At 51.8% G+C, this 22,371-nt stretch overlaps 1 protein-coding gene across 1 annotated transcript in view; it reads left to right on the top strand.

Moving 5' to 3' along the window:
- SPTBN4 (spectrin beta, non-erythrocytic 4) overlaps positions 1-22,371 on the top strand; it is a 71,614-nt gene continuing 49,243 nt past the window's right edge. The window contains exons 1-11 of the mRNA XM_046683043.1: positions 1-107; positions 2,214-2,400; positions 12,791-12,942; positions 14,031-14,204; positions 16,831-16,922; positions 18,025-18,105; positions 19,289-19,404; positions 21,133-21,245; positions 21,339-21,526; positions 21,601-21,718; positions 21,988-22,146. Coding sequence (XP_046538999.1) covers positions 2,229-2,400; positions 12,791-12,942; positions 14,031-14,204; positions 16,831-16,922; positions 18,025-18,105; positions 19,289-19,404; positions 21,133-21,245; positions 21,339-21,526; positions 21,601-21,718; positions 21,988-22,146 — 1,365 coding nt within the window. The 5' untranslated portion in view covers positions 1-107; positions 2,214-2,228. The remainder of the gene's footprint in view (positions 108-2,213; positions 2,401-12,790; positions 12,943-14,030; positions 14,205-16,830; positions 16,923-18,024; positions 18,106-19,288; positions 19,405-21,132; positions 21,246-21,338; positions 21,527-21,600; positions 21,719-21,987; positions 22,147-22,371) is intronic.

Below are 22,371 nucleotides of genomic sequence, written 5' to 3'. Positions count from 1 at the left end.
GCGGAGCCGGGCCGGGCCGGGCTGGGCCGGGCCGCGGACGCCGACAGGGAGGGCGGTCGGGCGCGGCGAGCAGCGGGGACGGCGGTACCCGCGGCCGCGGGGCGCAGGTGAGCGGCGTGGGGACGGAGAGCCCCTCCCTGCAGCATCTCCCCACCTGCCCGGGCATCCCTCCCCCGCGCGCCGTGGGCACGGCCTGAGCGCCCAGGGTCGCCCCGGCTGCGGGCCGGCGGAGGGTCGAGGGCAGGGTGAGCCCGCGTCCCTCCACCCAGTCCCACCTCCGCGCTGTGCGCGTGGGTCTTCCACCCGGGCCTTGTCCTCCCCAGGCCCCCCTCCTTGGGCACGGTGACTAGACTGCAGAGAGAGAGAGGCGCGGCCTTGCAAGGGTTAAAGCATGCGCTCCATCCCCAGCCTCGCTGCTGGGCCAGCCTTGCTGGGGCCGCAGGACGCCCCTGTCCACCTCCACCGCGGCCGCCTTCTCCCCTCCCTCTCCGTTCAATCACGTAATGGCCAGAGCTGTTCCCGGCCGGCCTGACCCGGAGCTCACCAAGTGCTAAGCGCCTCCCCATCCCCAAGTGTCCTCCATTGAGGAAACAGTGGTCCTCACCATTTAACTGGGAGGGAAACTGAGGCACAGAGAGGCCAAGTTAAAGATATGGATTAAAGCTACAGCAAGAAGGAAGCAGGACTTGAATTCAATTCTGTCCGACTCCAGCACGGGCGTTTAGATTTGCTAAGAAATGTGACAAGAGGATGAATAATAGTAGCAAGGATCATGTATTGAGGGCTTGCTGTGTTACTAGATACCATGTTTCTTGCATTATTAATTCATTTCATCTTCAAACACCCCTAGGAAATGGGTACTATTATCATTACCATTTTACAGATGTACCAACTGAGGCCCAGAGAGGGGAAGTGACTTGGTCAAGGTCATACAGCTGGTAGGTAGACATATGCCCACTTACAGCTTTCTATGGGGAAGAGAAGAATATCAATGGATTTTGGAGTGTCCACCAAAAAGGACAATGTCCGCTACGCTGACCAATACCTAGATCCTGCCTTCTTAGAATCTCGTGGGTTGGCAACTGTCTGAATCTTTTGAGAAGGGGGACACGGATCTCCTGCCAGTTCTCTCCTTTCTTAGTCTTGGAATCAGGCCTGGGGTTCCGGAGGGTGGGGGAGATGTATCTGATGTCTCCCACCCCCTTAAACTTCCTAGCTACAATCTGGCAGTGTTCTAGAACATAGCTCTGGAGTTGGACAATATCTCAGTTAGCTATTGCCACAATAATGCTGCGTAAGAAACCACCCCCAAACTCACTGTCTTAAAACACTAAGCACTTATTTAGCATCGAGTCTGAGGTCAGTGACTCAAGCTGGGCTCATCTGGGCTTATTCGCATGTTGGGGTGGGGAGGGGGCTATTGACTCTTGGTGGCTCTGGCTGGCCTTGGCTGCCACGACTGGGGCCTTGGACCTGGGCTAGCCTAGCCGTGTTCTTCTTGTGGCTACAGTGACGCACAAGTAGAAATATGCAAGGTCTCTGGAGCCCCCGGCTCAGAACTCACAGCACTTCCAGCTTGTTCTGTTGGTCAACGTAAGTCATGTGGCCAAACTTAGAGTCAAGGGGTGGGACATGTCTGCCACCCAACTCTTCCAGCCCTCCCAACCCCACAGTAGAACACTGATGAGTTATATGGCAAAGGGTGTGGCTCTAAGGATGAAGAATTGGGGCGGTTAATTTAATCACAGTGCCTGTCTTTGAATCCTGGCTACTCACTAGCTGTGTGACCTTGGGCAAGTGAATTAACCCCTCTGTGCCTCAGTTTTCTCCTCTGTAAAATAGGCCTGATAATCGCCTATATTTAGGGAGTTAAATTTGTGGGAATTAAATCAGATAATACCTATAAAGTACTGAGCACAGTGCAAGTGCTGAATAAATGTTATTATCACTACATTACAGAATTCTATTGATAACAAGGTTATCCTTCTAACAATAATAACATTGACAATTTGCTGAGCCCCTGCCCTGTGCCGGGCACTAACTAAGCCAGGTATGAAGGGGTCACAGTGAACATTATCGTCATTATTATTGTGTCCACTTTGAAGACAGGGAGACTGAGGCGAGAGAGGAGACAGGACTCCCAGCGTGTCGCTGTTGGGACCTCTGAGCTCAGGCCCTGTTTCCAGCCCTAACCTGCCTCTGTCTGTCCCCAGGCCTCAGCTTCCCCGATGGCGCAGGTACCGGGGGAAATGGACAACATGGAGGGCCTGCCGGCCGCTAACAACAACAACCCTGCAGCCCGCTGGGAGAGCCCAGACCGGGGCTGGGAGCGGGAGCAGCCTGCCCCCTCCACCGCAGCTGCCTCGCTCTTCGAGTGCTCCCGCATCAAGGCCTTGGCAGGTACTGGAGGACGCCTGGGGTGAGAGGAGGGGATGGAGGGAAGGGAGGGGCAGGTGGGATGGCATCTGGGGACCTGAGAACCTTGGTGGCCTGGAGGATGCATGGGAAGAGAGTTACGGACCCTCAGAAGTTGAATCTTTAGACCAGCGCTGTCCAATAGAACTTTCCACGATGATGGGAAAATGTTCTCCATCAGTGATGTCCAATGTGCTAACCACTAGTGCTTGTGGCTACGAGCACTTGAAATGTGGCCAGCCCTCCTTGAGGGACTGAATTTTTAATTTTATTTAGTTTTAATTACTTTAAAGGTAAATAACCATGTGTGGGTTGCGGCTGCTGTATGGGGCAATCAGCCCAGAACCTTAGAAACGTACAATCCCGGAAACGTGGGACTGCGTAAGCGTGCTTCCTTAGGATCCCCAAATGCTGAAACGCTGGCTCTTAGGACCTCAGAATGTCACAATTAGAGAGCCTTCAAACCTGAGACTTTAGAAATGGAGATTCTTGGGGCCGGCCCGTGGCCGAGTGGTTAAGTTCGCGCACTTCGCTTGGGCGGCCCAGGGTTTCCCCGGTTCAGATCCTGGGTGCGGACACGGCACCGCTCATCAGGCCATGCTGAGGCGGCATCCCACATGCTACAACTAGAAGGACCCACAATTAAAAATACACAACTATGTACCGGGGGGCTTTGGGGAGAAAAGGGAAAAATAAAATCTTTAAAAAAGAAAAAGAAAATGGAGATTCTTGGAAACATAGAACTTTATAATTGCAGACCTTAGAAATTTTAATCATTTGCCCCTAGGATCTTAGATGCTTAGAAACCTAAACTCTACTACACGTAATTTCTTAGGGCTTTATAATCCTAAACCTTTAGAATTTCAGATTAGAAATGTGGATCTTGAGAACTTTGACATAGAATAGCCAAACCCTCCCACTTTGTCCCTGAAATAATCGTAAGCCTTGAGGTTTTAAAACTTTAGACTCTGGGGCCTACCTGGTGGCGCAGCGGTTAAGTGCGCACGTTCCACTTTGGCGGCCCGGGGTTCGCCGGTTCGGATCCCGGGTGTGGACATGGCACCACTTGGCACGCCATGCTGTGGCAGGCGTCTCACATATAAAGTAGAGGAAGATGGGCACGGATGTTAGCTCAGGGCCAGCCTTCCTCAGCAAAAAAGAGGAGGATTGGTAGCAGATGTTAGCTCAGGGCTAATCTTCCTCAGGAAAAAAAACCAAACAAACTTTAGACTCTTAGAACCTTTGACTCTTGGGATATGAACATCTCAGAAACATAGAGCGTTATAAATATAAACTATAGATTGTTATAATCATGAAATCTTCAGACTCTAAAGTCAGAATCAGTTCCTTCAAAATCTCAGAATTTTAGTAACTTGGCATTTGACAATCATGGGGTCTTCGAAACTAAGATTTTTGGAACTTTATAATTGCAAGATGTCAGGCAGCGGTGTCAAACTCCAGGTCGTCCGGGGAAGCAGGTGACGTAAATGAGTGAGTGGTCTGGGGGCTGTGGTCAGCTGGAGAACAGTACCCTGGTCGCCAGCTCTAGCCACGGGGAAATGAGGGCCCAAAGTTGCTAGCTCTGATGCTTATGTGCAATTTCCCAATTTAAAAAATCTATGTATGCCACAAAGTAGGAACGAAATTCAGCCCTTGAATTGCCAGCTTCCTCAGATTTAGAAACCTAGACTGATATAAACATATACTCATGGAAACTTAAAATTGTATTTTTAGACTCTTGGAACCTTAAAAACGTGGGAGCATATCAACTTTGAATTCTACAATTTATTATTTCATCCACAAATATTTATTCGATGCCTGCTCTGGGCCTGGCCTGTGCTGGAGAATGTGAGGGACATAACGGTGACTGAGCCAGCCCCAGTCCTGTCCCCACAGGGCTCCCAGTCCAGTGGGAGAGTGAGATCTGGCCAGATGGTGATGACCCAGAGGGGTCAGGGCTGGGATGGGGGAGGCACAGGCAGAGGGCTGTGCTGGGGAAGCCCAGGGGCTGTAGGAGCCCAGATGAGGGGCCTGATCCGGTCTAGAGAGTCAGAGGGCTTCCTGGAGGAGGAGGTACCTGGAGGAGGACATACAATTTTAAGCAGAGGGGGCATGTGGTAGCATGAAGATGAAGGACTCTTCAACTCTTAGAACCACTGACTCAGAGAACACCCGCCCGGGACACCTCAGACAGCATCTTTGGTGCAGAGAAATGTAGGGATCCCCTTTAAGAAAGAAAAATTTCTCGGATACTCCTCGTGCCTACTTAAATTATTATAATTATAGTTTTGTTAAATGCACACAAGCACACAACTCTGTGTATATCTCTTATGTCTACCCTTCTCTGCAACTAAAATGCATTATATGGGACTCTAGACCCAAACCACAAAGCCAGTAGCATCCAGCTTAACAGTGACTTCCGGATGCTGCTGTGCTGCTGGAACTTTTGCTGCTCAAAATGCTGATGTGCCGTAGACCGCTGGGGTGCATTTTCTTTTGCATCCCTTTGCCCACTTTTCTTGTAGTTTTCCCCTATTCCAACTAAGGCCAAACCTTTGAGCAGAGTCCTCCGTAACACGTTTTTGCATGAAGACTTTTAAAAAAATTGTCTACATTGCACACCTGAAACTAATATAATGTTATGTCACTTATACTTCAATAAAAAAAAAAGTTATCTGGACCCCATGCTCAGAGGGTCCCCTTAATCACTTTCCACAGTTTGTGGCTCACTGTTATCACTGGTTTCTGTGAGGCCCTCTCCTCTTTATCTGCTCTTTTTTCTCTTTTATTCTCATATCTCACACCGATGCCGCCTCCCCTATAGGCAACCATTCCGATAGTTTTAATGCAAATCTTTTCCCTTGCACGTGGATGACTTTGCAAAATGTGCATTGCTAATTAGCGTGCATGTATACCTCTATTTTCGCTCTTTATTAAAATATCGCATGCATACAGAAAGGCAGATAAATCAGGAGTGTCCAGCACTTCCACAAAGGAGCACCCTCTTATAAGCAGCACCCAAGCCAGGAAACAGAATAAGGCAGCCCCAGAGAAGGCCGCCTGGGGCCCTGTCTCTCTCACCACATCCAGGAGGAAACACTCTCCTGACTTCTGACAGCCTACCTTCCTTCTGCAGGTGTTTGACGTTGTGTGCATGGAATCGGGCCGTGTGTCCCCTTCTGTGTCTGGCTTCATTCGCTCAGCACTTGCTTATGAGCTTCCTCGGCGTCTACCTGTGCTTGTAGGTTGTTCCTTCTTGCTGTTCCAGGTGTGACTATAATAGCCCATCTGTTCACCTGTCGACGAGCATTTGGGTTGCTGCTGAATCAGGGCTATCCCAAACTAAACTATTATAAACTCGGAATTATTGTTACAAACTAAACTATTACGAACTATTCCTGCTATAAACGTTCTCGTACGTGTTTTCGTTGGGCATAAGCACTCCTTTCTGGTGGCTTCTACCCACGTGGGAGTGAAATTGTTAGGGCACAGCGGACGTGTATATCTAACTTTAGTAGAAGCTTCCAGTTTGCTTCATTTCACATTCCCACCAGCTGTGCATGAGTGATTCGGTCGCTAGACATCCAGCCCTTGGCATGGCCGGTCTTCTTCATTTTAGCCATTCTGGAGAGTGTGCGTTCTATCGTGGTTTTAATTAGCATTTTCCTGATGATGAATAACAACTAATGAGACGAAACACCTTTGCAGATATTTGTGGACTATTTGGATCTCCTCCTGGGAAGTGCCCATTCGCGTCTTTTGCCCATGTTCCTATTAATTTTCCTGCCTTTTCCCGATGGTTTTGTAGTTCTTGTATATTCTGGGGACCAGTCCTTTGTCAGATACATGTGTGGTGAATATTTTCTCCCACCATGTGGCTTCTCTTTTCGTCCTCTTAAGGATTTCTTAATTTAAATGTAGTCTAATTGGATAATGATTTAATAATTATTTCCTGTATGGATAACGCTTTGTGTCTTCTTCACGAAATCTTTGCCCACTCTAAGATCATGGAGATATTCTTTGATATGTTCTTCTAAAAGCTTTATTGTATTCCCTTCGCATTTCGATTTATAAGCCAAGCGATGTTTGTTACTGTGTTCAGTGTGTGTCCAGGTTCATTTCTCCCCCCACATGGATATCCAGGTGACTCAGCTCCGTTTAGTGGAAAGATTCTCCTTTCTCCTCTGAACTGCATGCACTTTGCCATAAATCTGGGAGCCATATGTGTACGGGTTGGTGCACGCAGGCATTGCCAACTGATGTGAGTTTTTCCATGCTCTAGATTGAGTTTCGGGCACTGTTTTCTTACGCAGCACTCTGCCTGAACGCTCATCCACGTGGCTCTGTGTGCATCTAATGTGTTGCTTCCAACTGGTGCGTGGAACCCGGGGTGTGATGGATTTCAAGGATGCACTCGTCCTCCCCAGGGATGGACAGCCAGGCTGCCTCCCACCCTGAAACTGCCCCCTCGCACCCCCACCCCCAGATGGCACCGCATTGAACATCCCCGTTCGTGCTCCCAGGAGCCAGTGCGACAGAGTTTTGGGGGCATATACATAGGGAGAGAATCGCTGGGTCGGGGGGAGAAGGCAGTAATTTAATTAGACTCTTGGCTTTCAGAATGGCTGCCCCTGTGTGTAACTCCCACCTGCTGGCCTGAGGGTGACGATATTCCCACATTTCCACCAATACCTGGTATTCTCTGGCCTCCTAACTTTTCCCAGATCAATAGCCAACAATATCATTTACACGTTGTCTCTCGATCCTTTTATCCTTGATCAGTAATGGGTAAAGGAGTAGTTCCTCTGCTCTAGGCCAGCCTCAGTGTATTACAGATAGGACTAAATGAAAGTCTCATTCTAAGGAAAGGTATTTCGCTTGTGATTGGCGGTTACCACAGTGGAGAAGAATATGTAAATGGTCAAATAACTCAATAGAAGCGCAATGGCAGAGGTGGGACAGTTGTTATTTGTGGCTTGGAGTCTTGATGGCCCAAAGGTGTCTGTGCTGGCTAGAGTCCTGGCAGGAAGTAGATAGGCCCCCTCAAAGGGGTAGCATGGAGGCAAGTTTAATGATGGGACTCTTTACAGAGGTGTGGCCAGGGGTCTGGAAGCCTGCCAGGTGGAGGCCCCAGACACTGGGGCAGGGCGGGGAGTGGGGAGAAGGCAGCGAGGGGAGAGGAAGCAGGCGCTGCCAGGAGTTGGTTGGGCAGGGAGGGAATACATTCCTCGGCCCTTCCTCTCTCCTCCCATCTCCTGCCAGCCAAACTCAATCGAAAGTCTGAGGCCTTTGAGGGGCCCATTCATACAGCCCACACCGCCCAGCCTCCCTGGGCCCAGAGCAGGGGAGGCGGCACCAGAGGGGCAAACTGAACACGCTCACCAACACCGTAAACATTCAGTGTCATCTTACCGCAGAAGTGGTACTCTGAGACATGTTGGTTTCACCCCCACTGTGTTTTATAAAAATGTGAATCAATTACTAACTTTTAAAAATAGGGCGATTTTGTCTTTAAAAAATCCAGATTTGGGGGGCCAGCCCATTGGCTTAGTGGTTAAGTTTGTGCTCCCTCTTTCAGCGGCCCAGCGTTCGCAGGTTCAGATCCCAGGGGTGGACCTAGCACTCCTCATCAAGCCATGCTGTGGCAGGATCCCACATAAAGCAGAGGAATATTGGCATAGTTGTTAGCTGAGGGCCAATCTTCCTCACCAAAAAAAAAAAAAAAAAAAATTCCAGATCTTGGGCTCCTTAGGGAGCATCACATGATATGGCAACACTGGCCTCCGTTCCTGCAAGGCTCCAGTCACAGGGCACGTGTGGCGCTGCCCCATCTTAGGAGGGCCTAGTTTTTTGCATTTCAGAGCCTGCCTGGCCCCTGTGGGCATTTCAGGTCTGGACCCCAGCTCCATACTAACAGGATTAGAATCACAAAAACTGAGATCTCATGACATAGTCCTTTATGAAGTTCCCATCCAGATAGTCCGGGGTGTGTTTCTATTAATTTTCTTTGGGGGGTCATTGAAATGAAATTACGAAATAAAAGATATTCTCATGGGTCCCTGCCCTCCAAGCATGAGTTCCCAAACACCCAGCATCCCCCAGAACCCACTGAAGAAACGCCGATCTAGTCCAAATCCCTCATTTTGCAAGTGGGGAAATGGAGGCCCAAAGAGGAGCGATGACCTCTGAGAGTGACACAGCCTGTCATCCATAGAGGCAGGACTGAATCCTGCTGCACTCATTCTGGCACCCCTGTGGGGGGTGCCGAAATTCCATTTTCCTCCAGCATTGGCTCAAATCCGCTATTTGGCCTGGGCATCGGCCCCTGAAAGGCAGAATAACCAGATCCCCAATTCCACATCTTCTCTGTCATCACTTCCTTGTGTGTGGAAGATGATCCTGTGTTCCTGCAGGTCCCCATCCTATGCAAACAGCGCCAAACTCATGCATAAACAAGCAAGGTGTGGCGTTTGGATTTACTACTGGTTTCTGCACATTCACTTCCAAAGTAGAAGTAAACATTCAAGATCTAATTTGAAGTAAAAAAAAACACAGGTCGGTCAGTGTATGTTTTCTAGCAATGTATATTTTCTACGGGTAGAGTCAAATTATATTAATAATGTTACAAAAGGTAAATATTTTTAATGAGTTCATAATAGTTTACATCAATGTGAGATTTCAGTTGTACATTATTTCTTGTCTGTCACCACATAAGTGCTCCCCTTCACCCCGTGCCCACCCCCACCCCCCTTCCCCTGATAACCACTGAACTGTTTTCTTTGTCCATGTGTTTGTTTATATTCCACATATGAGTGAAATCATCTCGTGTTTGTCTTTCTCAGTCTGGCTTATTTCGCTTAGCATAATTCCCTCTAGGGCCTTCCATGTTATTGCAAATGGGGTGAATTTGTCTCTTTTCTGGCTGAGTAGTATTCCGTTGTATATATCCACCACATCTTCTTTATCCAATCATCGGTCGATGGGCACTTGGGTTGCTTCCATGTCTTGGCTGTTGTGAATAGTGCTGCAATGAACATAGGGGTGCACACGTTACTTTGGATTGTTGATTTCAAATTGTTTGGGTAGATACCCAGTAGTGGGGTAGCTGGGTCATATGGTAGTTCTAGTTTTAGTTTTTTGAGGAATCTCCATACTGTTTTCCATAGTGGCTGCACCAGTTTGCATTCCCACCAGCAGCATATGAGGGTTCCTTTCTCTCCACACCCTCTCCAACATTTGTTATTTTCAGTCTTAGTGATTATAGCCATTTTAACAGGCATAAGGTGGTATCTTAGTGTAGTTTTGATTTGCATTTCCCTGATGATTAGTGATGTTGAACATCTTTTCATGTGTCTATTGGCCATCTGTATCTTCTTTGGAAAAATGTCTGTTCATCTCCTCTGCCCACTTTTTGACCGGGTTGTTTGCTTTCTTATTGCTCAGTTGTGTGAGTTCCTTGTATATTATGGAGATTAACCCCTTGTCAGATATATGATTTGCAAATATTTTCTCCCAGTTGGTGGGTTGTCTTTTGGTTTTGATCCCCGTTTCTTTTGCCGTGCAGAAGCTCTTTAGTCTGATGAAGTCCCACTTGTTTATTTTTCCTTTTGCTTCCCTTGTCTGAGAGGACATGGTATTTGAAAAGCTCCTATTTAGTTCGATGTCAAAGAGTGTACTACCGATATTATCTCCCAACAGTTTTATAGTTTCAGGACGTATCTTCAAGTCTTTGATCCATTTTGAGTTTATTTTTGTGTATGGCGTGAGATAGTGGTCTGTCTTCATTCTTTTGCATGTGGCTGTCCAGTTTTCCCAACACCATTTATAGAAGAGATTATCTTTTCTCCGCTGTATGTTCTTGGCACTTTTGATGAAGATTAGTTGTCTGTAGATGTGTGGTTTTATTCCTGGGCTTTCAGTTCCTGAAATGTACATTTTTGAAAAAAGGAATTATTGGGAGATTTCAAATGGCTAATAAGGGAAATAGACTGGCAACTCAAATCTTGATTCCTGCACTAATAGGAAACTCAAAAGTGTGACTACTGATTTATTAATAATGAAATGCGGAGAGTATCCCTACAGGCTAAGCCGCCGTGACGAAGAGACCCAACAATGCAGTGGCTTAAAGGAGCTGGAAGCTTCCTTCTCTCTCCCGGACAGTCCCTAGAGGACAGCCTTGTGGCAGCAGACTCCACTCCAAGGAGTCGGGCAGACCCCAGGCTCCGTCTTCCATCCTGCGCTCTGTGGACCTTGGTGTTCAAGCCTGTGGGAGTCAGAGGAAGGGGGAGGAAGACCAGGCAGCAATTTCCTTTTTTTGGTAAAACATTAAATTACGAATTAATTATAGATTCCCAGGAAGTTGCAAAGATAGTACAGATGATAAAAAGACCAATAACCCAATTAAAAAAATAGGCAAAGGATTTGCGTAGATGTATGGCCAAAGAAACAATATCAATGGCTGATAAGCAGGAGATGAGATGCGCAGTCATTAATCATTAGGGAAATGCAAATCAAAACCACAATGAGGGGGTCCAGCCGGGTGGCGCAGCGGTTAAGTTCGCATGTTTCCCTTCGGCGGCCCGGGGTTCACTGGTTCAGATCCCGGGTGTGGACATGGCACCGCTTGGCAAGCCATGCTGTGGCAGACGTCCCATGTATAAAGTAGAGGAAGATGGGCACGGATGTTAGCTCAGGGCCAGTCTTCCTCAGCAAAAAAAAAAAAAGAGGAGGATTGGCAGATGTTAGCTCAGGGCTAATCTTCCTCAAAAAAAAAAAAAAACCCACAGTGAGATACTACCTCACACCCACGAGGATATCAAAGCACCAGAAAATAACAAGTGGTGGTGAGGATGTGGGGAAATTGAATCTCTCGTATATTGCTGGTGGGAATGTAAAATGGTGCAGCCACTTTGGAAAATAGTCTAGCAGTTCCTCAAAAGGTTAAGCAAAGAGTTACCATTAATCCAGTCATTTCATTGCCACGTCTATTATATACTCAAGATAGTTGAAAACATGTGTCCACACATGTTTGTACCTGAATGTTCATAGCAGCATCATTCACCCCAAAGTGGAAACAACCCAAATGTCGGTCAGTTGATGAATAGGTAAGTAAAATGTGGCATAGCCACGCAATGGAATATTATTTGGCCATAAAAAGGAATAAAGTACTGATACAACATGGATGAACCTTGAAAACATTATGCTGAGTGAGAGAAGCCAGACACACAGCCGGCCATATATTATATGATTCCATTTACGTGAAATGTCCAGAATAGGTCAATCCATAGCAACAGAAAATACTTCAGTGGTTGCGTAGGGCTGGGAGAATGGGGGATGGGGAGTGACCGCTGCTGGGCACAGGCTTTCTTCTTGGGGTGATGAAGATCTTCTGCTATGAGATAGTGGTGGTGGCTGCACAACTCTGTGAATATACTAAAAAATACTGAATTTACATGTTTAAAGGGTGAATTTTATAGTATGTGAATTATAGCTCATACTTAAGGTGTTACTTAAAAGAAAAGATGGTAAGAGAGGTCCCAAACAATTTCTTTGTAAGCAAGTCAGGCAGAAGTTGCACACATTCTTCCTCTCCCATTGGTGGTCATGCGCCCACTCCTCGTCCTAGGCTTGGGCATCGTCTGGCTGGCAGGCCACCTGCTGCAGAGGAGGAGATAGGTTCCTGCCCTCAGGGAGCCTCCAGTCTAGCATATTCCTTCCTCTTCATTCCCCATAGCCTGCCAGTTGCCAGGTCGTACTTTTCCATCTCTAGATAATTCTCCAATATGCTCGCTTCTCCCGTGCCCACGGCTCTGCCCTCGTCCGGCCTCGCCCTCCCTCTCCTGGGTCCCTTCCCCCGTCTCCTCCCTGAGCTCCCAGCTGCCATTCTTGCCTGGTGATCCACCCTCCCCACAGCAGCTGGAGATATTCCTGAAACAGAACGCTCCTCCTGGCCCTCCTCCTCCTTAACCTTCCATGGCTCCCTAGTGTACTATCTGTGCCCCCGCAAAACTGAACTCTGACGGAAGGGCTCTGCCTGTAGTCAGAGCCTAGAACAGCGCAGGGCACACAGTAGGCGCTCACATATTTATTGGAAGAATGAACAGAGCCGACGAGGGTAGGAAACATAGGAAACAGGGAAGGCTTCCTGCGGAAGTGGTAGCTCAGGAGAACTTCAAAGGACTGGGAGGCTGTCCTCATGTGGGCTGGGGAGAGGAGGGGATGGCGCCCCAGGTAGGCGGAGCCACTGGCGTAAAGATCTAATGGTTGCGAAGAGCTGGGCCTGAACAGGGTTTGGCTGGGCGGTGGAGGGCTAGGGTGGAGCTGGAAGGGGGAGCGCCCGGGGGAGGGCCGGGGCTCCTTAGGACCTGTGCTTCAGATGAGCGGGAGGCCGTGCAGAAGAAGACCTTCACCAAATGGGTGAACTCGCACCTTGCCCGCGTTGGCTGCCACATCGGGGACCTCTATGCGGACCTCCGGGACGGCTTCGTGCTCACGCGGCTCCTGGAAGTGCTGTCTGGGGAGCAGCTGGTGAGGGGGCCTGAGGGGCTGGGGCAAGAGGGTGGCCCTTGGGTCTCGGGCTGGGCTCCCCCGGGGGCGGGGCGAATGGATGGGTGGAGCGTCCTGGAAGGGCGGGACGGTAAGAGGCCCCTCCTCCCTGGTGGGCGGGGCTCTGGCACCACTTGGTTGTGAGTTGCCTGGGGGCATGGCTGGGAACAGAAACCGGATTCCGTGAAACTTGAGGACCCTTGTTCGGCCCGGACTCTGGACTTGGGTGGGGCTCCATCGGAAGGGATGGGGGTGTAGGACAAGGCAGAGCTTTGTTAGAAGGGACTGGCCTGGTAGTGCGCTTGCAAGGGGCATGGCTTTAAAACAGGAGCAGAACTCTGTTGCAGGGGGTCTATGGAAGAGGGTGCGATTGTCATCAGAAGGGGGAGGCCGAGGTCGTGGGGGTCTGGGGGACCAGAAGGGTCTGTTGTCTGGCTGTGGCTTGTTGTATGGGTTGCAGCTGTATTTCTGGGCTTGGATGGGGCTTCATCGCAAAGAGTGGGATTGTGATGAAGCTAGAGATTCATTAAAGGACCAGAGCCTGGAGCTCAGGAAGTCGTGAGGGGCATGGCTACAGAACAGGAGCCAACGCCATTGGAAGGAATGGAGCTATAAACTAGGGGAGAGTCCTGGGGGGGCGGGGCTTGGTGGGAGTGGGCGTGGCTCCAGGCGGGGCCCGGGAAAGGGAGGCAGCGAGGCGTGTGGCCAGGGAACTAGTGGCAAAACTTTGGTGGCCTGCGTCAGAGATCCCATGGAAGGGGCAGGATTATGGCTGCAGGTGAGGGCGGGGCTTCGTGATAAGAGGTGTGGTTATCAGGTCGGAGGTGGAGCTTCAGTCGAAGGGGCGGGGCCAGGAACTTGAATAAACCGTGCAAAGACTTGATTCTTGAACAGGTCTGGCTGTGGGTAGGGGCAGGACTTCTTTTGAAGGATCCGGGTCCTGGGTCTTTGATAAGACTGAAGGGGCGTGGCCTGGCTCGGACATCCAGGGGGCGTGGCTATGAGGAGGGCTTCTTCGAAAGGGGTGGGGCTGAGGGCTTCTGGGTCTCCCAACACCCCTGCCGCCCTAGCCGAGGCCCACGCGCGGTCGCATGAGGATCCACTCGCTGGAGAACGTGGACAAGGCGCTGCAGTTCCTGAAGGAGCAGCGCGTGCACCTGGAGAACGTGGGCTCGCATGACATCGTGGATGGGAACCACCGGCTGACCCTGGGGCTGGTCTGGACCATCATCCTGCGCTTCCAGGTGATCCCCAAGTGACCCCATCCCTGCGTCCCCCGCAAAGGGGCCTTAGGAGGGTGTCCCTCACCCACTCATTCATTCATTCATTCATTCATTCCAAAAATATTCCTAATATGCCAGGAACCCCATTGCAGGTGGTGGCAATGAAAATAATAATTAAAAAAAAAGATCATTATCACCACCATTACTCTAATCATCATTTGTATATTTTTTACTCTGTTTCAGGCACTGTTCTGAGCACTTGGCATTTAATACATACAACAGCCCCATAAATTAGATACTATTTATTATCCCATTTTACCAATACGGAAGCTGAAGCCCAGAGAGGTGAAGTAATATGCTCAAGGTCACACAGCTAGGTAGTGGAGCTGGAATTCAAATCCAGGCAATCTTCACTATTTTTTGGTCTTTATGGAGCTTACGTTGTGTTGGAGTAGACGGACAATAAACAAAGAGACAAATGCATAAACAAGACATATATGGGAAAAGGACCCATTCTAGGCAGAGAAGTAAAAAGAACGATGCAGGAAAAAATAGATTATGATAAAGTGGGAAAAGAGATCTAAAATATCAGGTAGATGGTGTTGAGGTTTTAGCCTTGGTGGTCAGAGGAGGGCTCTCTGAGAAGCTGATAGCTGAATGACATACGAAGATGAAAGGAGAAAGCACTCTAAGCCGGGGACACAGCAGATGCAAAGGCCCTGAGGTGGGAACAAGCTTGGCATGTTGGAGATCCAAGGAAGACCAGTATGGCTAGAGTGTAGGAGGCAAGGGGAGGACGGGGAGGAGATGAGAACAGTTGCCAGCGGGGAGCCCCCACGTCCGCCGGCTCCTTGCCCGATGCTGTACCGACAACCCCCATACCTGTCTCCAGTCTCCAGCGGTTGGCAGGGCCTGAGTCACCTGTGATTAGCGGTTTGGATTTTACTCTGTCTGAGATGGCAAGAGACGGCAGAGTTTGATCAAGAGGAGGGACATAATCGGATTTAGAAGGATCCCTATGGATTGAGGGTGCTCACCAAATTTGAAGGCCGGGAGCCCAGGGAAGAGACTAGAGCTGGACCAGGGTGGGGCCATAGGGAGGTGAAGCAGGGGCAGATAGGAAAGATGCTCAGGACAGGGAGTGGACACTCTGTGGGGAAGCAGAGGGGGAGGGAGATGTTTGGGCAGAGACTCAGGGCTCTGTGGCCTGGGGACCGGGGGATGGTGGGCCCCCCTGACACAGGGCCAGGACGGAGGAGCAGATGTGGGGTAGACACTGAGGCCAGTTTGGGACGTGGTGGTTGTGAGGGGTTGGGGACATCAGAGGAAGCATTTAGGGGTCCCCTGGATCCTGGGAATGGAGCTCAGGGGAGGGGTGGCGGCTGGAGACAGGTATGGGGGTTGTCGGTACAGCATTGGGCAAGGAGACGGCGGACATGGGGGCTCCCCGCTGGCAGCTGGAGCCACGCACGATGGGCTGGGAACTTCTGGGAACCAAATTCTCTCCCTCGGAACCCAAATGCCAAACTCAGTTCTTGAGTCCAGGGCCCAAGTCTCGAACGCCCACCTGAGGCTCTCGAACCAGCAGGTTTGGTTTCTTTGTCCTGAGGCCTCTCTCCTTGCCTTGCAGACGGCTGCCTTCTCTCCGCATCGCCACATAGTCTTTTCTCTGTGTGTGCACATCCCTAGCGTCTCTTCCTCTTCTTATGAGGACACCAGTCCTACTGGATTAGGGCTCCACCCTTAATGACCTCATTTAACCTTTATCACCTCCTTAAAGTCCCCTTCTCCAAATGCAGTCACATTGGGGGTTAGAGCTTCAACTTAGGAATTTTAGGGGCACACGATTCAGTCCATAACAGGGGGAGACAGTAAACCAGATGAGTAAATAAAACATCTAGGTGGTGATCCGTGATGGTAAGGCAGGAAGGAGGATGTGAAATTTGGGTGCGCATATTGAAATTTAAAATCAAGTGGTTGGTGAAGGCCTCCCTGAGAGGGTGACATGTGAGTGAGTAAAGGTCTCGAGGAGGGGTGGAGCCATCTGGGCACCTGGGGGAAGGATGTCCCAGCAGAAGGAACAGCCAGTGCAAAGGCCCTGAGGTGGGCGGATGCTGGTGAGTTAGTGAAGAGGACAGCAGGTTTCTGGAGTGGAGTGAGCTGTTGAAGATGCGGTCAGACACGTCATGAGGAGGGATCTTGGGGACTTTTACTCTGAGTGAGATGGGGTCACGGAGTGTGTCAAGGATAGGAGGCACGTGATCTGATTTGGGTGTTCACAGGATCTCCGTCTCGGCCGGATGCGGAACAGACTGTGGGGGTGGGGGCAGGGAGACCAGCATGGAAGCCACTGCACTAGCCCAGGCGGGAGATGATGGTGGCTTGGCTTGGATCAGGGAAGTGGCCCAGATGCCAAGGAGGAAGGCTTCTCTGGAAACTGAGGCCCTAATCTACAACCACCTCCCACAATTGTGGACGTCCTGGCCCCCTCGAGAACCCATCTTCACCTTCCTGAACCCCTACCCCCAGCCCAACCCTGCCTCTCCCCGTCTTCCTCTGTCACCTGCCACCCTCCCTGGCAGTGGGGTGGGGGTGTCTCCCAGCCTCAGCTCTTCAGACCCCAGCAGCCACGTTTGTATCCTCACAGATTCAAGTCATCAAAATCGAGACTGAGGACAACAGAGAGACGCGCTCTGCCAAGGACGCACTCCTCTTGTGGTGTCAGATGAAGACAGCTGGGTAAGCGCCGCCCCCCCCACCCCTCCCAGCGGGGAGGCCTTAACCTCGGGGGTTCCTTCTGGGACAAGAGTGCAAGGGGCAGCCCGAGTCCTCAGTGTCAGAGGTCACATCTGAAGCTGACAAACTGGTAAATAAAATACGTCCACTCTGCCGACCTTGACGAATAAGCCTGTGTCACAATCCGGAGGCCAGGTTCAAATTTAGAACTCGGACTCCTCAGAGAACTGGAAATGCTGGAAAGGGGTGGACTGTCTCCAGCCCTCCAGCCTGCTCCCTTCTCTCTCCCTTCTCATCCTGCCCCTCGAGAGGCCTCCTGTGCCCCTGTGTGGCCCCCAGCCCTGGTCCCGAGCTCTGGCCACCTGCCCCTGAGAGCAGCTACCCCCAGCCCAGGAGGGCGCACCCCAGGGGCTCTGGCAGCTCGCCTTGGGGGTCAGGGTCCTGGGACCTTCAGTGGGATTGAGAAAGGGCGTGCACAGACTCTGGGCATGGCCCCTGGACCCCCAACGCTCGGCCCTGTGGGGAGGGGCAAGGCCTGGAACTCCAGTGCCCTCTGGAGAGCAGCCCCTGGGAGGAAGGAGGGAGGGGGCGGGTGTGGACCGAAACTGGGCTTCATCCTTCTGGAGCTGTCTGGCTGGCTTGCAATGATATCTGCTTTTCTGTGTCTGTCTTTACCTCTGTGTCTGCTTTTCCTTCTTCCTATCTCTCCATCTCTCTCTCCCTCCCTCCTTTCTTTCTCCCCCGCCCCGTCTCTCTCTCCCCTCCCTTCTTTCCCCATCTCTGTCTATGTGTTGCTTTCACTCTGTCCCTTCCTCTCTCTTCCTTCTTTCCTTTTCTCCCTTCCTCCCTCTGCCCTCTCTCTTTTTTCTCCTCTCCTTTCTCTCTCTCAATCTCTCTGGCTGTCTTTCCATCTCCCTGGTTATCTATCTATCTATCCATCCATCCATCCATCATCTATCTGTCTGTCTATCTATCCATCCACCCATCCATCCATCCATCCATCGATATCTATCCATCTATCTATGTCTGTCTCTCCCTCCCTTCCTCCCTCTTTCCTCCTGACTCTTTCCATCTCTGTCTCTGTCTCTCCTTTCCGCACTGCCAGCTACCCTGAGGTAAACATCCAGAATTTCACCACCAGCTGGCGGGACGGCTTGGCCTTCAATGCCCTCATCCACCGGCACAGGTACCCCCTGGCCTGGGGCAGCCCTGCCCTGTCCTGCCCCCTACCCCCCATCCCTCAGGGACACATGTATGTACATGTGTGTATGGATGACACGCACAGACACAAGGACCCATCCCTGCATCTCTGTGCACACACGCACGTTGCCCTTCACACACATGCCCTCCACATTTACACACAGGTGCACACACCCACCCGGACCCCTGCACAGGCCACATACCCTGTGCACACATGGAAACCCATGCGCTCTGGCACAAATAGGTGCACACACGCAGATACTCATGCGCGTACAGCCTGCGCCTGCTGCTTAGATGCCCCCAGGGTGGGGGGCTCACTCCCCCGTGGATGGCCCGCTCTTCCTTCTGTTAGAACGTCCTTCCTTAAGGTGAGCCCCCCGAGGACCCTTCTGGCTCTCGGCACGCCCTCCTATTCATACCTCAGGGCCTGGCACTGAACTGGCTGAGGGTGGGCACCCAGACAAGTGACATCCACATCGTGATTGTCCACATGACAGATGGGGGAAACTGAGGCTGAGGCCTGGAGGCTGGGAGGGCCTTGCTCTGCTGTGGTGGAAGCCAAACCCCACTTTTTCTGCTGTGGACACACAGTCACTTACAACCCTTGGCCCGTCACACATGCACACGAGGAGACCCAGCCCCACCTCCACACCCAGAAACTCACAAGCCGTAACTGGGGTCATGCCAATGATGGTAGCAGTTACGGAGTGCTTTCTGTTCTAAGTGCCTTCCCATAGGTCATTTAATATTCAATGACCCCATGAGGCAGATGCTGTTCTTATCCCCATTTTACAAATGAGGAAACTGAGGCACAGAGAGATGAAGTAGCTCACGCAGAGTGACAGCAGAAATGGCCGAGCTGGGGTTCGAGCCCAGGCGGGCTGGCTCCTTGCACTTCTGACAGCTACGTGGTACTGTCTGTACACGCCCAGGTAGACACGTGTGAGCCGTGAAGTCAGCCAACACGTGCCATCACGCAGTGCCCGCGCTCCCAGAGACACGCTGCACAGACGTGCACCAGCACACACAGCTTGCCCCTCTCGGGGTTGAGCCCCTCCTGCCCTCGCCCCGGGGGGCGGGGGAGCTCAGACAAGGATTTCTTTTGCCCGTTTGCCCCCCGTCGGCTCTGGAGCCTGCCTGCTGCCCGCCCACTCTGTGCCCCCACCCAGGCCTGACCTCGTGGACTTCAGCAAACTCACCAAATCCAATGCCAACTACAACCTGCAGAGAGCCTTCCGCACGGCGGAGCAGCACCTGGGGCTGGCGCGGCTGCTGGACCCTGAGGGTGAGCCTCGCCTGGCCCCGGCCCGGACCTCCCCCAGGGGCTCTCAGCCCCAGTGCCGTCCCCAACTCACCTCCGTCCTACTGTAGCACCACCCCAAACCCCGAGGGCATTCCTGATCCCCGCTCCCTCCCAGCCCCCCCCACCTCCAGTCTCCCCCACTTCCCACCCCTACATACCTTACTTTCACCATCTCCATTGCTAACTGCAACCCCATCTCCATTCTTGTCTCCACCTGAAGCCCCTTGCCTTCCCCAACCCCATCCTCAATCTTCTCCCCCAAACCCACCCCCCTCCGCTCCCCATAGCCCCAGCCCCACCGCCAACACCATCCTCAGCCCCGTCTCTAACGCCATCCATCTCTCACCCCCAGCCCATGCCCATCATCATCCCCATCCCCAATTCCACTTCCACCCCCATTCCTATCCCCAGCCCAGCCCTGTGTCCATCCCCGTCCACAGCTCTGTCCCCAGCCCCAGCTCCTCTCCCATTTTCAGTCTGTCCCCAACCCGCGCCTGACTTGAGCCTCATGCCCAGCCCACGATCCCCTGGCTCTGGCATAGCAGCCGCTCCCTTTGGCTGAGCCCCTCCTCTGTGCCGAGCACGTGGCTGGGAATTGTGTCCAAACCGTTCCCTTCATCCTCCCCCTGACCTGGTTGGATAGAATTGATCCATCCTGTTCTAAATGATGGAAACGGAGACTCAGTGGTGTGAAGTCACTTGCCCAGCGTCATACTGAAATCCAGTGGACAGGACTTTCTGATTCCAGTCTCCAGGGTCTTAGTCACCGTCTGCCCTCCCTCTGACAGCTGTGTTCTGTGCCCGCGTGGCGGGTGGCTAGTGGGTGTCAGCCCCATGAGGTGGGGAAGAGTAAGGGCCGAGGATGACGCTGTGCGTTCAATGGGTCGTTTGAAAGGATAATCGGAGTTCGTGGAGTTTCTCCCCCGTCAGGCCGTTCTTTCTAATTCTCGCAGTGTTCCTGGGTGGTAGACGCTGTGGTTCTGCCTAGAGGACCACTGGGGAAACAGAAGCTCAGAGAAGTTAGGTCTATTTTCTAAGGACGTGCAGTGAGTAAGTGGCATTCACGCTCACGCTGTCACCAAAGCCTGTACACCATGCCTCATACCTCTTACGCCATTCATACGCTTAGGAGATATTTATTGAGCTCCTACTGTGTGCTGGGCATGGCAGGAACAGTGGTCAAAAAGACGGACGTAGCCCTTGTCTTCACGAAGCTCAAACTCTAGATAAGGACGTAATCACATGAGTGAATATTTAATTACGAATTATAGTAAGTTCAAGGAGAAAATGATAAGATGCTATGAGCAAGAATAACAGGAAGAGACTAACTCTAGAAAGGGCGAACAGAGAGGCTTGTCTGAGAAAATTTAAGTTGAATTGCACCTTGAAGGATGAGTGGGAGTAAAGCACACAGAAGAGGGAACAGTGTTGAAGACATTGAGAACAGCATGTGCAAAGGTCCTGAGGTGGAAGGTAGAAGGTTGTGCTCAGGAAAAAACTAGATAATTTCTCTCTGGTGGTTTATAAATGTCAGGCACTATTGAATCCCATGAGGCAGATCCCCATTTGGCGGATACAAAAGCTGAGGAACAGAGAGTTATCTTGCCCAAGTTCCCACAGATAGTAAGAGTGGGGGTTCTCCCTCTGTGCACCCAATCCTTCTGTCAGAGTGCTCACCACCTTGCCCTCCCACTCTTCTTTATCCCCCAGATGTGAACATGGAGGCTCCAGATGAGAAATCCATCATCACCTATGTGGTCTCTTTCTACCACTATTTCTCCAAGATGAAGGCTCTGGCCGTGGAGGGGAAGCGGATTGGGAAGGTCTGAGGAGCCAAGAATGGGGTGGGCAGGAGCCTGAGAACCCAGTGGGGGCGTCTCTGGAGGAGGCCGACTCGTCTTCCTGTACCGGGTCAGGTCCTGGACCAGGTGCTGGAGGTGGGGAAGATTATCGAGCGCTACGAGGAGCTGGCGGCCGAGCTGCTGGCTTGGATCCACCGCACCGTGGGCCTCATCAGCAACCAGAAGTTCGCCAACTCACTGAGCGGGGTGCAGCAGCAGCTCCAGGCGTTCACGGCCTACTGCACGCTCGAGAAGCCCGTCAAGTGAGGCCCAGCTCAGGAGGGAGGGTGGCAGGTGGAGGGATGGGGGCGGGGCTCCTGAGCGCAAGCCCCCTCAGGTTTCAGGAGAAGGGGAACCTGGAGGTGCTGCTCTTCAGCATCCAGAGCAAACTGCGTGCCTGCAACCGTCGCCTCTTCGTGCCTCGGGAGGGCTGTGGCATCTGGGATATCGACAAGGTGAGGCTGAGGATGTGGGCGAGAGGCTGGGTTGCTCTGGGCAGTTTGTGTAGATTGTGCACTGCTCAAGGGAGCCATTCACATTGTGGACATCATGGATTGGATGTTCATTCTGACAGTTACCTGGCAATCAAGGATCCTGAGGAAGCAACATTTTTTTCCAATTTGCACAGAGGTGCCGTGAGTGCCGGGAGTGACCTCAGCCAGAGGAGCCAGGGTTATTAAGCTGTGGGGAGTTGGAGTCTGACTGCCTCCTCCTGTCTCCCTAGGCATGGGGCCAGTTGGAGAAGGCGGAACATGAGCGGGAGGCTGCCCTTCGGGCCGAGCTGATCCGGCAGGAGAAGCTGGAGCTACTGGCCCAGAGGTTCGACCACAAGGTGGCCATGAGGGAGAGCTGGCTGAATGAGAACCAGCGCCTGGTCTCCCAGGTACCAGGCGTCGGGCTTGGCTCCGGGCGAAAGGGAGGGAGAGGTGGGGCTGACGGCCCTGGGACCAGAGAGGGAGACTTGATCTCCTAGGCAACAGAGACCTGTTGGACTAGTCTCCTAGGTGACAAGTGAGGGCGGGAGGGGAGAATTGATCTCCTAAGGGATTGATGGGGAGAGGGGAGCAGGCCTGGTCTCCAGGGTAACAGGAGGGTGAGGCTGGTCTCC

This window comes from Equus quagga, chromosome 13 (genome assembly GCF_021613505.1).
Source record: "Equus quagga isolate Etosha38 chromosome 13, UCLA_HA_Equagga_1.0, whole genome shotgun sequence".
NCBI lineage: Eukaryota > Metazoa > Chordata > Mammalia > Perissodactyla > Equidae > Equus > Equus quagga.
This window is presented reverse-complemented; position numbering and strand designations above follow the sequence as displayed.